Below are 16454 nucleotides of genomic sequence, written 5' to 3' on the forward strand. Positions count from 1 at the left end.
GAATCAAGATCACGTGAAGTATTAATACCACTTTACAATGCCTTGGTAAGGCCACACTTGGAATACTGCATCCAGTTTTGGTCACCACAATGTAAAAAAGATGTTGAGACTCTAGAAAGAGTACAGAGAAGAGCAACAAAGATGATTAGGGGACTGGAGGCTAAAACATATAAGGAACGGTTGCTGGAATTGGATATGTATAGTTTAACGAAGAGAAGGACGAGGGGAGACATGATAGCAGTGTTCCAATATCTCAGGGGCTGCCACAAAGAAGAGGGAGTCAGGCTATTTTCCAAGGTGCCTGAAGGCAGGACAAGAAGCAACGAGTGGAAACTAACCAAAAAGAGAAGCAACCTAGAACTAAGGAGAAACTTCCTGACAGTTAGAACAATTAACCAGTGGAACAACCTGCCTCCAGAAGCGGTGAATGCTCCAACACTGGAAGTTTTTAAGAAGAAACTGGACAGCTATTTGTCCGAAATGGTATAGGGTTTCCTGCCTGAGCAGGGGGTTGGACTAGATGACCTCCAAGGTCCCTTCTAACTACTACTTCTTCTTCTTCTTCTTCTTCTTCTTCTTCTTCTTCTTCTTCTTCTTCTTCTTCTTCTTCTTCTTCTTCTTCTTCTTCTTCTTCTTCTTCTTCTTCTTCTTCTTCTTCTTCTTCTTCTTCATCATCATCATCATCATCATCATCATTATTATTATTATTATTATTATTATCATCTCCTCTGGTCCAGAAGGTTTTGATCCTCAGTATGTGGTGCCTGGCTAAAAGAAGCTTAAAGCAACAAAGTTACCAATGAAGGAGAATATTTGTCGCTCAGGGTTGACATGAGGGGTCCTTGGTGCTCTCTGAGCTTGCTTGTTTTCTTGCAGATGATTCATTACCCTGACTAGGTAACATCATCAGTGCTAGTAAGGAGTGCTGTTTGCTGTCAGTTTATATTCTGGTGTATTGCCTGCCTGTGTGTGTGTGGGTGGGTGTCTTAAGGATTCTTCGATTGGGCTGTTTACTAATGGCTCTGTGGCAGTTTCTTGATTGGGGTATTGCTTACTTGATTATTGGTCTGAAGTTGACCTTGGAGTTAATCTATGCTGACCTGAGTGCTGATTACTGGTGGGGAGGCGCTGGAGTCTTTTTCTCTTTGGGGCTAGTTGATTTGTCTCTTTTGCATAGTCTATAAATGTTGTTAATGTCTATGTGTCTCTTGATGGCTGATTTGTCAGAGTGTCAGGCTTCTAGAAATTCCCTGGTATTTTTGGATTTGGCCTGGTGTAGGATTGTCACGTTTTTCCAATTGAAGCTATGATTAAATATGTCTATATGTTGTGAAATTAAAGAATTTTCATCATGCCTTTTGACTGCCAGTTGGTATTCATGGATGCGTTCTGTCAGTCTTTAATTTATATAACTGCCCAGCTCAACCAAGTGACTTTAAGCTTGGGTTCTCCCACTCTATTGCTGCCAGGACAGCAACAGCTGACATAAACGCTAAACAGAATAGTAAAAATTGTCAGCCTTTTAAGTGCTGCAAAAGAATTCTTTAGCTCAGTGGTTCTCAACCTGTGGGTCGGGACCCCATTTGGGGTCGATCGACTATTTCATGGGGGTCGCCAAGCAAGGCTGTCTGCCATTTTTTTTGTCTGCCATTTTTTCCCCTTTTCCGGCGGGTGCCTTACCTCCCTTGGGCTGGGCCAGCTGGTGGTCGGCCTGCTCCGTCTCTGCCACTTGCCAGCTACGCCTTGGCTGGCGCAGGGGGCGGAACCACGCATGCGTGGCGCTCCCGGGCAGGGAAAGTCCTCGACTTACGACCGGTTGGGTAGTCCTCGACTTACGACCGGTTTAGTCCTCGACTTACGACCGGTTGGGGTCGCGGCATTAAAAAGTTTGAGAACCACTGCTTTAGCTCCTTCTGGATGAAACTGTCCTGTTCAGAGCTTGGAAGAGTTCTAACATTTTGTCTAAGGCAGAAGTCCCCAGCCTTTTGGGCACCAGGGACCGGTTCCATAGAGAGAGGTTTTTCCACAGACTGGAGAGCGCATGGTTTTATGTGCTGCCTGCATCCTGCAGATGGGGCTTTGCTTGTTTGTGTGGACTGGTTGCTGGCATGCTGCGGCCTGATACTGGTCCACGAACCGGAGGTTGGGGACTCCTGGTCTAAGGAATATTTTGGAGATATTGTGAGTTCAGTTCCAGACCACCACAATAAAGCAAATAACGACTCATAAGATTTTTTTTGGTCTCACATTGCATATAAAAGTTATGTTTACTGTAGTTTGTTAAGCGTGCAATAGTATTATGTCTAAGAAACTACAATATATATACCTTAAAGATACTTATTGTTAAAAAATACTAAATCTGAGCCTTTGGCAAGTTGTAATCTTTTTGCTGGAGGAGCAGCATATAAAAAAACAAACCCACAATATCTGTGAAATGCAGTAAAGAAAAGCACAATAAAATGAGATATTTACAGCCAAGGGCTTCGATATAAATGTTTCCTATTAAATACTATACAATTAATGGTTGGTTTAATTCCTTTAGATAGAGAAAGCAAAGGATTGCCTTCTGAACTAGTTTCTTTTCTGTAGAAACACATAAATTTACTTCTGTTCTTTAACTTCACTGTCCTTGTGAGCATTTTATTCCTGTGAAGAACTTGTAGAGACATTGCATGTTTATGCTAAAATTTAAATAACTCTAGTTTGGCTATTTGTTAGAGTCAGGGTATGATAAACAGCTAGGACCCGTTTGTTTAAAACCTGGCACATATGAAGAGACATAATTTTCCATAAAACAGGTTTATTATCCAAAGACAACACTGATAGTAACTAGGGCTCCTTAGTTGTTGAGTTGCTTTTCCAGAAGCAATATGTATAACTAGGCACCTTAATATATGTATACCGAGGTGCTGAGCAAATAGTAGCTCTTTGTTTATCTCACCTGGAATCAAAGATCAGCATATTCTGTACAGTAGTGGTAATCATACCAAATGTTTATATGGTACATTTATTTATTTATTTATTTATTTATTTATTTAGTGTATGGCATATCATACACGGAGTAGCAATATAAATTAACATTTCAATTAGATTAATAGAACCTAGTAAAATATCTAGATCAAAAAGATCTATTTTCATATATCAATGTAGGCTATCTAACCATTGAAGTGTAGCACTGTTTAAATTAAAATCAGATACTGGACCGGTATATGCCCGGGCATTATGTGATCAGCAGTTTGACATGGGACCCCGCAGTTGCACTGAGGAGAGGATACTATGCCCCATTTATACAGAGAGTCCTGGCAGAAGCCATGTGAGGTGCGAATCCCATTCAGGATTGTCCATTGCTGACATAGTAGTTCAAAGCCTGGCACCTTTTTTAATGGGGTCATTTATATATCTTCCTATAACTGGGCATTCAATTCCATCGGGAATTGATGTTAAAGTTGTTGGGCAGATGTTGTGCAAATCCAGGGGTTTCCTGGATCTGAGTCTTCCTGCTGATAGACGAGGAAGGTCAGAATGCACCAGTAGGAGTGAATTGTTCAGAATTTTTTCTGTATTCTTTCACTAGTGTATCTTGCCTTCGTAAAGCTGGAGGTGCTATATGGCTCAGAACAACAGGAAGCCAGCAAGTTGGAGTGGTTTTAATACATCCGCTTATAATCCTCATGTTGTTGTTGAGTCTGGCTTCTAACTTATTAGTATGGCAGCTTTTAAGCCATACAGGGGCACAATATTCTGCCGTGGAGAAGACCAGCCCTAGGGCTGATGATCTGAGGGTAGCAGCTGAAGCTTCTCATTTAGTTCCACATAATTTCTGGAGTGTGTTGTTCCTAGTATTGATTTTTATGGTATAATATACAGTATATCATACAGTAATGTACTTACAGACTGTTGTGCATAATACTCCTGATATTAGTTCATAGAAATTAGTAATATTTTGCCCAGTAATCTTTTGGCCTTTTTCAGACCAAATAACAAATAATAAAGTATGCATTGTGGTGTCTAAGTATAGACACAGTTTGTATAAAATAGACTTATATGGAGGTGGCTCCCACACTACAGTTGTAATATAGAAACTGTACAAACTTAGTAAAGATGAAGGAAGTATGCCCTATTGAACACAGTGAGTTTCATATCAGAAAGAATGGACATTACATTATCTTGCATATCATATTGTTTGAATATCAAATCTATGGGGGAAAAACAATCCTTCAGAGAGATTTTTGTAGAAAATAAGATATAACTATTGGTAGTACTGTAGAACTGCAGTTCTAACACATCTAGCAGCACCAAAGGAGCTATAAGACTCTGCCTTTATACGTATATTTAGCTGCATCTGAGAGTTAACAGCTTTCATAATATCATTGAACAAGGTAGTTAAATAATGTTTGCCTCTCATAAGAACAGAATGTGTATGTCTCTTTGAAGCAGGTAAAATATTTCTGTTAAACTGTTTCAGGATAATCAGAACTGATGCTCATAAACTGTGTTCCAATATATTTGTAATAGTTTTAAGGGAATAACCTATAGTTGGTTGTAAACTTTAAGGATAAGCAAGCCAGATCAAGGTAACCAATAGATATGTATATCTGAAGATCCATAAGCAAAAGTATAATCTATATAAATGATGATGTGCAATAATGAATCCTTTTCCCTTTAAGGAGATTTCTGACAGCATAATCTATTTTGTGATCCTCTGGTGAACTTATAGCTGATTTTCAAGTAAAATAATCATGCATTTAATAGTGTCTCTCTTGCTGTTTTAACTAATCTAAATTCTCTTAATGCTGTTCCTGAAGCAGGAAATCACAGGAATCTTGCTAAGATTATTTTGTAACTGCTCTTCTATAATAAACATTGCTATGATCAATTCTGCAATCATTTTGAAAGAAGCCTCTTTTTTGGCATGCACTTTCTTGAAATGAGCAAAAAAAACCCCAAAAAACAGAGTAGCAAGGATAAAAAAAACCTTGAAAAATCCATTCTCCTGCTGAGCCAGCTGATTGCAAAGGCACATGGCAACTGAGGTCAGTGCATGCTAGGACTAGAAAATTGAGGTCTTTGTTTTATGTGTATTTTGGGCCAATGCCACTGTGTTAAACTTACTGAATAATAGGCAGGTACTAGAAACATGTATTTTTCTAACATTCTTAACTTGGTACTTCTGCTGTTTTTGCCAAAGAAATAAATCCTTATGGTATGCAATGGTATTTCAACCAATCATTGAAAATATCACTAAAACTTTAAACCTCTTCTCCTTCCAGCAGTGCAGTAGCTTGAATTTTGAGGCAAGTAATAAAGGTTACAGTACAAAGATAGTTCATGTATGTGTAAATATCAGTTCCAAGGCCAATATGGATCCATTGAAATTTTTTTGTAGAAGTATCCAAAGCCTGATATGCAAGCCTTTAAGATAATCTTCTTCCTACTTGGTTGGAGATGGTGGTCATAGTAATTTAACATATCTGAGGCCATTAGTTTGGAAAACTAGTTTAAATGTTACTAAACTTCACACAGCTTGTAGTTGTTGGAGGCAGCCTCATCTGTTGTTTATGTATCTGCCTTGTTTATTTCTATTTCAGCTCTAATATCAGAAGTGAAACATAAGTTGCTCTATTATACCAGATTAAAACTAGTTAGTTCAACCTTGTCTCTATTGATCAACAATGTTTTTCCAGAACTCCAGCTGGGAATCTTTCCCAGCCTTACATTAAGTCACCAAGGGCAATATTTGGGACTTTAGAGTGGAAATATTTGAAATAAAGGGTTTTGCAAGATAATTTGGAAGGGAATTAAATACATGACCTGCATATCTCCTCTTAAAATTTCACTGTTTGAATATGAATATATCTCATTCATTTATAAACAAGTGTAGATTTACTACCATTGTCTCTATTTTCTCTTATATCATTTCAGGTATCTTGTTTGAATATAAACATCTTACATATTTTACAAAATGTAGCATAGACTCTCTTGTTTGTTGTATTTAATGATATTACCTGTGCAGGCTTAGACACTGTGGAAACAATGCACTGCCGCAATTATTAATGTATGTTTTAATATAACTAGATAAGTGGATGTTGCTTGTTCTAGTGCAGGGGTGTCAAACTGGTGGCCATCAGGCTGGATGCGTCACACGCTGGCCACGCCCACCCCAGCTCCACAAAGGCAAAAAACATCGCGATACATCACGATATGTCATGTGATGCAATCAAGTTTGACACCCGTTTTCTAGTGGGTCTCTCTATGACAGAGCAGTAGGAAAATAAAGGATCAAAGTAATGTCTCCAAATTGCTGTAGATATATATGCATGTGATGCATGTATATATGCATCATTGTGAATTTTTTCCTTTGCCCAATTGTAAAATTAGCATTTAGAACATTAGATGATAGTTTGGATTTTTTTTAAAAAAAAAAATACTAGCTGCTGCAAGAACTAAATGGTTTTTGTCTTTGTTGTGAAAGTATTTCATAATTACCGGTAATTACTCTTTCAATGCCATAAAACTACTTTTATGCCAATTTTAGCAGGTAGATATTAACTTTTCAGGAGTGAATTTGGAAATCTGGGAAACATTCAGTCTATAGTTTCCTTTTGCAACATAATTGTCCCCTGGGAGATGATCCAAGCATTCTACTAAGATTAAACTCTGACAAAAGTATGATTGAAGATTATGGCAGATATATTATTGCAGTAGCTGCAAGTATTTTTCAGTACCAACTGCAAAAAAGAAACATGGCATTTTTGTATTTAAATCAAATTAATAGTCATAGATATGTCAGTCATTCTGGATAGCCATTTAAAACTTTCCCAACGTCTGCTTCATGAGAATGTAGAGAAGTGTGGCCTTAGACTTTGTCAATATACTTGGTTTATTATAGGTCACCTCTTAGTAGAAGAGGGATTAAAAACTGTATGAGAGAATGTGCAGGATGACATGCCGGACTAAAAGTTCTGTGGCACTACCCAGGAGATATTGGACCAGGGCTGGGTAATGTTTTAATATAGTGTTTCTCAACCTTGACAACTTTAAAATGTATGGACTGTAACTCCCAGAATTCCCCAGCCACCTATGCTGACTGGGGGATTCTAAGAGTTGAAGTCCCTACATCAGGGGTGTCAAACTGCCGGCCACGGGCCAAATGCGTCATGTGAAAGGCGCACCCACCCCATTGCCGGCAATGGCAAAACCGGCCCGATACGTTGTGTGACATCACATGACCTCACGAGTTTGATATGCCTGCCCTACATCTTAAAGTTGCCAAGGTTGAAAAATATTGCATAATACAAAAAAAAGGAGAGTGAATATTGCTCCCAAAATCTGACAACACACCAACATTTGCTGTCATGATCACTGATAAATAACAAATGTTTTCTGATTATTTTGCAAAATATGTAGATAGTAAAATATAGGCATGTCTCATGTATGAATCTGAGCTAGTAAGGAGTGTTATGCAGTTCAAAAAAATGTAATAAGCTGGAAGTATTTGATATAGCAGAGTGATTGCTGTCTAGATTAATTGGGTCTCTCTGGGATAGGTTAATTATGATCTTGTTTCCTCTGGAATCACTGAGGCGAGAGCAACAACATATCTGAAGCAGGTTCAGTAATCAAAGCTGTACAAATAAAATGATCTTTAGCAAATTTCAAGTTTAGCTTTACCTTGAGAAATTGATCAGAGGTGCCTTCTTTCAGCTGACATATACCTGTTTCTGAGCTATTTTTTCCTATTCTAAAATGTATAATGTAGCAATAATGTTAACAACTCATAAAAATCAGTGTATTTGCTTTAGAAGTTCCAAATTAATGGATCAACATGACTCAGTCACTTAGATTTTTTTTTTGAAGGTAACACTGTAGCACCATCTTGTGAAAGCTTTACACTTACAAATTACAACTGAAAGAACTTCATGCACATAATGATTAAGCAAACTTGTACTGCATAATCTTGCCTCCTTATGTAGAAGCAAGTAACTAACTCAATATATTTTCAAAATATGTGTTTAGTTGTGCTGAGAAGATCTTTTTCTCAAGAATTAGGGCCATTGCAATCCAGTCAAACACTTTTTTAAAAAATATTTAAATACCTATATTTCTTCTCATATAACAACTAACAATATGCAATATATTTCAATTGTGCCTTTATCCCCTCCAAAACAGCATGTATTCTTGAGCAGGTTTATTCCCTTTGCCTTCCACCAAGACTCTTTTTATAAAATCATCCCATATTTCATGTCAAACACTTTCTTAAAGTTAATCTAATTTAAACAAGTAACAATTTGTCAATTCTATGTTAGAATGAAAAAGAAAAAAATAAACAGCTAAATTTGTACAAAGCTAACTTTCTTTCTTTTTTCAGAAAACTCCAAGTTCAATCCTACAATTGTGACAGCAATATATCCCTTTCAAGGACAGCAGCCAGGAGATTTGACTTTTAACACCGGAGACAAAATCAAGGTCACAACAAAAACAGATTCCCAATTTGATTGGTGGGAAGGAAGTTTGCACGGCAGGACTGGCATTTTTCCTGCTAATTATGTAACACTGAACTAAATATTTGCTTAACGATGGCCTTATACTTTTGATTAGTAACCTCTTCTTAAGTAAACATAAGACTGATCATTTTATACTTTTTTGATTCAGTTGAATGTGGGCTACTGTAGGAAAGATCCATTAAAGCACTCTTTTCGTGGTGTTAACTTCCACTGGAACCCTATATCTTCTGGAAAGGAGATTGCAGAGAAGAGAAAAGTTGCATACTTTATGTCTCCTGTATTCAGTTTTCCATTCCAAAGCTAGAGATGGGTTGGACAGGGATATGGAAACACTGTTGGATTCCTTGAATTCCCTTGATCTGTTTCATGCTATTGTTGGCAGAGGAAATAAGGCTGCTACTGAGATCCACAAGGGCTCTTCTATTTATGTGGATCAGATTTGTTTTATGGGATCACTCCACCATATTTTTCAAGCATTTTTAGAAAATAAATTCAAAAATAATATTTTCATAAATTTTCATATCTTTCTATAATAGACTTGAACAAAGCATAGAATTAATTGGAATGAACTGCATGGCAGGTGCTGCATTTATTATATTGTGTGTTTAATATGGTTTCATTACTAATTCAAAATAAAACCTTAAATTATTTTTGCCAAGGGCCTTCTGTATTTCTTCTGAACAAAAGAATGTTTTCATATTATGTACTGTGTTTAAGCATGTAAATGTTATTCCTTTTGATTTGGTTTAAATTGCTGATTGTATTTCTTGTATTTAAGCTAATAAAATCATGATCAATAAAAGAAGAATCATATCATCTTATATTGTTATATATAGTGACAAGTCTCAAACATTTGCACTGATCTCGATCCACGTGCCTTTCTCTGAGCATTTCCCATAAGAACTCTGCTAAGCTCCGAGACGCATCCTTTAGTTGTTCCTCACGATGTGTAGGCCAAGCTTCATTATTTGTTTCATGTAAAGTGTGTTGTCTGTTTTTAATTAACATACAAAGCAAGAATGTAAAACTGACTAAGAGCATACAAAATTATGTACTCTAATTTAAAGCCATAAAACAGGAGACAAGATAGCAGCAAAATCATAGCAGGCAAGAGGAACAAAGGACACAATAGCATAGATTCAGCTGATATCAAGCGTGAATAAGAAGGTCTTCTGTACAGCTTGTAAGATCTAGCACCAAGGGAAATGGAGGAAGGAATTTCAACAGTCAATGATCAATGCATTGTGAATGCTTTCTATCCACTTGCTACTTGTCAGACGTGTCTCCATCAAGATGCCATCTTCTCTAGAGATGAAGAAATACATGGTTAATATATAAGAGAGAAGGTGATCCATCAGCATCCAGGTCCTAAGATGTGCAAACTTTTTCAGTTCAAGCACTGAGTAATATTCTGGCACCCAGTACAACTCTTTGACTGCATGCAGTCAGGATTGTATCTCCTTTAATGCATAAACTGCAACTACCAAGACAACTTTAAAGGTAAAACCATATAAACCTTGCTGCAAGAGTCCAAACTTAAGCCTACCAGTGTCACTGTGGGCTGCCTACACAAGGATGACTATAGAGATTGGAAAAAAGCATTTCCTTTGAAAAGGCATTCCTTGTACCTTCACTAGTATCATTAACTCTGTAAGTATAGAATAAATAACCATTCTTTTAGAAGAATGACAGTTCCGCTCAATGGAGCCAATCTTCCTGATATCAGAGGTGTCTAATTTGTCAGGCTTCAGTTTCAACTTTTACTGCCCTGTTTTACCAGTCCACCAGAATCACCAGATTCCTCTCTTTCTTTGTATCATCAGGATACTAACAACAGTTCATACCAATGTCCTTTAATCACTATTCTATATCAATACAAGCCACAATGAAGAAAAAACAGAGCCCTGAAGAGCCCAACTCGTTTATTCTTTATAGTTCTGTGCACTGGGGAGTGGAAGCAGAGAATGCAAGTCTCATAGCTTTGTCATGACCTTCTAGCAGAGGAGTTCAAAATTGCAAAAACAGTGAATTTAAGCAACGTGTAGGGTAACATGCAGCATATGAGTGTAGAGGTTAAGCTTGTGTTTATGCAACTGTGTATCTGTGTGTGCTCATTTGTACATAATATTTCTTCAGGCTCAAAACGAGAGGGAGGTAAAGGTGTATTTTTTTCTATTGCCTGTTATCCTTGCAATATTCTTTTAAAGGCTACAAACTGGAGTTGACAATTTCTGATTGGGATCAAGAAATGCTTCATCCCAAATACTGAAAGCTGATGCTGCTTAATTGACTGATTTCCATGTCAATCCCCTGTGCACATTCTTCAGGATTAATTTATTTAGAGAACTAAATGCAGTTCATTTTGAAAATGGTGTCTTGTTTCGTGTTGCTTCTTATTCCCTTTGGCAGATTCTTTGTGTATTAAAGCACCTAATCTGTTTCTTTCCTTCAAGATTTTTAAAACTAACTCCCCATCCTGAGTTTTAAGCTAAAGCCATCATTCTGGCTTTAATTGGTTGCTTGTCATCTATCATATTCTGACAAATATGTATGAAAAAAAGAACTCAACAAATGGGTTGTGGGTCACTTAAGTGTTCTGGGTCACTCACTTTGTATATGGGCTTTTAATTAACATCAACTGTTGGACCAGCAAATGTCCACGTAGCATAAGTAGACATGTTGCGTGCAGTTGTAAACAGAATGTAGTGAATCTACTGATGTTCTTGGCTTTGGATTAATTAACAACAACAAGAAAACTCTCACACATCTCAAAAGTAATGAATGGCACTTCCATTCATTTTGGCAGTAACAAGATGCATCAGGTATATTGTGTAGCTGACCATTAATTAAACTATTTTTTTAAGCTTCTCCTGTTCTGAATATTTCATCTTTGCCAACGGACTGTACTTTGGTTCACCAATCTGGCTTTTTAATTCCCAGCACATTGTTTTCATGAAGTAACATTTGTTTTGTGTTTAGCTGATATCCTTTTTTTTAAGCTATTGGTAGGACACCATTTTAACAACATTATTTGTAGCTCAGCCTGGATTTAATATTTTTCAGTCCTTTCTGAAAAGGTTGAGAACCAAATTCTGATTAAAAAAGAAATGTCAGACAAAATAATTATAGTACCTTTTTACTTGTATGGACTAAAATAAATATCTTAAGTAATACGCTGCACTGTTTATCTTAGAATTCTTTTCTATTTTTATTGCTTTAATATACAGAAAAGAGAGAGAAAAGTGTGTGTGCGCATGCACAGGTGTGTGTATCACACATATAGAGAAAATCATTCAGCCCAGTTTCTAAAGACTTTATTCAACCTTGACCACACAGAATAGTATTGATCAGTTTTTCCATTGCAGTTTTTCCAACCAGTTCATAACAGAAAGCAAATACATATTGATGATTCAGGACTGCAAATTTGGTGCCAAACTTTCCAACATTGAGCAATTCTTGCTGCCACCATGTTTGATAAAACATTGATATCTGATACAATTGGGGTATATAATTCAAGAATACATTCAAATGTTTAAAAGGTATTGATCAAAATATGAATATTAAAGCAAAGCATGGAAATAATAGGGCAAGCCTATATCATGACTAAGTATCTCCCAACGTACTTTACACATCTAACATGGTAAGGATGACAGCCAATCATTTTAAAATATTATACAGGATGCCAGTAAACATAAAAGAAAACATGTTAATTAATTACTTATTCAGATCTGAAGGTCATAAAAACTTAATAGTCTTTAAGAACCATATCTTTTGGTTGATTTATCAATATTTTATTTATTAGATTTATATCTCACTTTTTGTTCAGAGGCTAAAAACTATTCAAAAGTACATTGCACATGTGCTGGATGAAATCAGTGAGCAGACTTAAAGTTTTCAAAGCTTTTTTCTGTTTAGGAGAAGATCTCTTCAAAATCACATTAAACACAGTTTGGGGTTTATTTTTCAAATTAATTTTTTTCTTCACTGAAACTGGCAAAAAGAAAAACCTTGTTGATTACTGGTCCGAAAGAAGTAAGAAGCCCTAGAGAATCCAAAGATGCTTTTTCAGGAGGCAACTGGACTTTCTTGTTTTTCTTTGAAGATGTTTCACCCTAGAGAGGGTTAGGCACTGCAAACTGCCCCAGCTGTAAAATTTGGTGTTTACCTTAAACCAGTGGTTCTCAACTTGTGGGTCGGGACCCCATTTGGGGTCGATCGACCATTTCATGGGGGTCGCCAAGCAAGGCTGTCCGTCATTTTTTTTTGTCCGCCATTTTTTTTGTCTGCCATTTTTCCCCTTTTCCGGCGGGTGCCTTACCTCCCTTGGGCTGGGCCAGCTGGTGGTCAGCCTGCTCCGTCTCTGCCGCTTGCCAGCTACGCCTCAGCCGGCACAGGGGGCGGAACCATGCATGCGCGGCACTCCCGTGCAGGGAAAGTCCTCGACGTACGACCGGTTGGGTAGTCCTAGACTTACGACCGGTTTAGTCCTCAACTTACGACCGGTTTAGTCCTCGACTTATGACCTGTTTAGTCCTCAACTTACGACCGGTTGGGGTCGCAGCATTAAAAAGGTTGAGAACCACTGCCTTAAACGATTGGGAGTTTTTAACCTTTTCAAAATTTGGTTGCTACTTTATTATTGTTATTTATTTATTTGATTGTTTTTGTTTGTTAAATTTGTCGCTCATCTCACTAGGGGGCTATTCTGGGTGATTTACAATAATAAAATGGCTTAAATGAAATTAAACATTTTTTTAAGTTACATTACCTGTTAATTCCATACCATATCTTAAGTAATTATGTTACCGTAAGTAATTAAATTAAGTATTATATTATATTATTATATTATATTATATTATATTTTATATTATATTATTATATTATATTATATTATATTATATTATATTATATTATATTATATTATATTATATTATATTATATATTATATTATATTATATTATATTATATTATATTATATTATATTATATTATATTATATTATATTATATTATATTATATTATATTATATTATTATATTATTATATTATATTATATTATATTATATTATATATTATATTATATTATATTATATTATATTATATTATATTATATTATATTATATTATATTATATTATATTATTATATTATATTATATTATATTATATTATATTATATTATATTATATTATATTATATTATTATATTTATTATATTATATTATATTATATTATATTATTATATTATATTATAATTATATTAAGTAATATTTTCCTATCAAGCACAAAAAACCAAAAATAGAAATAGCAGTCAAAGCACTAAAAGTTTATTTCATGCTATTCAGTGGTGGGTTTCAGCTGGTTCGCACCACTTCAGCAGAACCGGTAGTTAATTTTTTGTTGCCCAGGCCCAGAATAGACTTCCGGAAGTGGCACCCACACAGAGAACAGGTTGTTCACATATTTGAATTCCACCACTGATGCTTCTTATACATAAGAATTTGATCTACTAATAATCAAGCCAAATTGGCGCTAGATAAAAATCAGCGGGATTCACGGGGAGCTGGACTCTAATCACTCCAAACTGATTATGCGTTTGACTCTTCCTTCGGGTTCCACCTGATCATCTCCTACATCTATTTGCTCCTAACCCAGGCATGTCCAAAGTCCGGCCCGCAGGCCATTTGCGGCCCGCATTCCGGTTTAATCCGGCCCTCTAACAGCCCTCCCTGCTCTATGTAAATGCGGCCCTCCCACGGCCCTCCCTATCAGAAAGTTTATTGTGTCTGCCGCGCTCACTCCTCCTCCCTGCCTGGCGGGGTCTCCCTCGACCAACAGGCAGCAGCTGTTCTCGATCCTCCTGACAGAGCTGGCCCCATCCAAGGCGCACGTGGCCATGGAGCCGCGTGGGGAAGCCCTGGGATCCCCGTTGAGAGCAGCTCGCCGGAGGCTCTGCTGAGTGGGCCAGCCCTCCTGCAAGCTACGGCCCCTGCGATCCCGGCTGCCAGGAAGGAAGAGGGAGATGCAGCAATGGTAGGAGAGGAGAGCCTCCTCCTGGGGCCCGGTGGCGGCTTCCTTGCCCTCTTCCTCCTCCTCCCCTTCTTCCTCCTGCTGCCCCACGGGCGGCTCGGGCTGGTGCCGGGGCACGGGGGGAGCAGTCGGGCTGGCGGAGGGGCTGGCAGGCCCGCTGTGGCTACATCGGATGGGCGGAGGGTAAGCCCAGGCAGCGTGGAGTCCCGCCGGTGGTGCCGGCTTCCTCGCCCTCCTCCTCCCCTTCTTCCTCCTGCTGCCCCCCGGGCTCTGCTCCAAGGGGAGGCGGGGGTGGGAAAGGGCTCCTCGCGAGGGAAGCGGCTGCCAAAGCCGGGGGCGGTGAAGGGGGGGAGGGGCGGCAGAACAAAGCCCAGCTGGCCCAGAGATTTCTGATGAAGACGGGCAGATGGCGAGGCAGAAGCGGGCCGCTCGCCCGCCGCAGCTCAGACATGCCTGCTACACATTCCTTCCTGCAACTACTCCTAATTCCTTCGTCGGCGTGTGCCGGCCCTGGAGAGCCTGCTCGCAGTCAGGCGCACAGCCAGTTTGGCTGGCACGCAAGGCCGGGGAGGGGGGGAAACCACCGCACCTCTTCCACCCGCCCCCGTTGTCCGGGCAGCCGGCTCCCCTCTGGGATGGGACCCGGGCAGCAGCGGGCCAGGGCCTCCGCAGCGCTGGGGGGCTTTTAAGAGGGAGGGGCAGTAGGGGCATCGCTCCCGGGCTGCTCCCTGGCAGCCGAGCCGGCCACGTGTCTCCCCGGGCCAGTCCGTGGTGCCCTGGGCGCCTTCTGCTGCCTCCTGCCCCCCCACACGCTTGGCCTTCCTGGGACCTCCGCCCATTTTCCCACGCCCGCGCCTCCTTTCCCGCCGCCCAGCTCGCCCTCCTGCAGGATTTGGCGCTGGAAAGGCTGGCCGGCAGCCGGGGAGGCTGAGCGGCCCCGGTGAGGGAGCTGCTCCCACCCCGTGGCCGGCTGGCCAGGAATCCCATCCAGCTCGGCGGGGAGCTCGGGGGCCGCCTGACCGTCGCAGGAGTGTTCACGTCAGCCACCTCCTGGTGGGCTCGCTAATTGTGGGCTCCCGACTGGCTTCCTCCGTGAGTCAGGCACCCGGGCCTCCACAGAGCCACCTCTGGTTGCACCCCGCAAGGGCCCGACCGAGCCCCGGCCTGACCTTCGAAATGCAGTTTGCCCGAATTCTTTCTGAACTGTAAGCTGTCCAGAGTCACTGAAAGGGACAACCAGACATCTTGAGGGGAGAGGAAAGAGAGAGGGGAAAGAGAGGAAAGAGAGAGAGGAAAGAAAGAAAGAAAGAAAGAAAGAGGAAAGAGAGGAGAGAGGGAGAGGAAAGAGAGAAACAGGGAGGGGAAAGACAGAGAGGAAAGACAGAGAGAAAGAGGAAAGAGAGAGGGAGAGGAAAGAAAGAGGAAAGAGAAAGAGAGAGGAAAGAGAGAGAGGAAGATGAAAGAGAAAGAGGAAAGAAAGAAAGACAGAAAGAGGAAGAGGAAAGACAGAACGAGGAAGAGGAAGAGGAAAGAGAGAGAGAGGGGGGAAAGAGAGAGGAAAGAAAGAGAGAAAGAGGAAAGAGAAAGAGAGAGGAAAGAGAAAGGGGGAGAGGAAAGAGAAAGAGAGAGAGGGGAGAGGAAAGGAAAAGGAAAGAGAGAAAGAGAGAGAAAGAGGAAAGAGAGGGAGAGGAAAGAGAAAGAGAGGGAGATGAAAGAGAAAGAGAGAGGAAAGAAAGAGAGAGGAAAGAGAAAGAGAGAGACGAAAGAGAAAGAGGAAAGAAAGAGAGGGAGAGGAAAGAGAGAGAGGAAAGAAAGAAAGACAGAGAGGAAAGAGAAAGAGGAAAGAGAGAGAGAGGAAAGAGAGAGGAAAGAAAGAAAGAGAGAAAGGAAAGAGAAAGAGAAAGAGAGGAAAGAGAAAGAGGGGGA

At 39.6% G+C, this 16454-nt stretch overlaps 1 protein-coding gene across 1 annotated transcript in view; it reads left to right on the forward strand.

The window, feature by feature from the left end:
• SH3YL1 (SH3 and SYLF domain containing 1) overlaps window positions 1–9309 on the forward strand; it is a 30474-nt gene extending 21165 nt beyond the window's left edge. Inside the window, exon 10 of the mRNA XM_015812650.1 lies at window positions 8369–9309. Within this exon, the coding sequence (XP_015668136.1) occupies window positions 8369–8562 (194 nt within the window). The 3' untranslated portion in view covers window positions 8563–9309. The remainder of the gene's footprint in view (window positions 1–8368) is intronic.
• The last annotated feature ends 7145 nt before the right edge of the window (window positions 9310–16454 follow it).

The sequence above is a fragment of the Protobothrops mucrosquamatus genome, unplaced genomic scaffold, assembly GCF_001527695.2.
Source record: "Protobothrops mucrosquamatus isolate PMUCROS unplaced genomic scaffold, P.Mucros_1.0 scaffold104, whole genome shotgun sequence".
NCBI classification, from domain to species: domain Eukaryota; kingdom Metazoa; phylum Chordata; class Lepidosauria; order Squamata; family Viperidae; genus Protobothrops; species Protobothrops mucrosquamatus.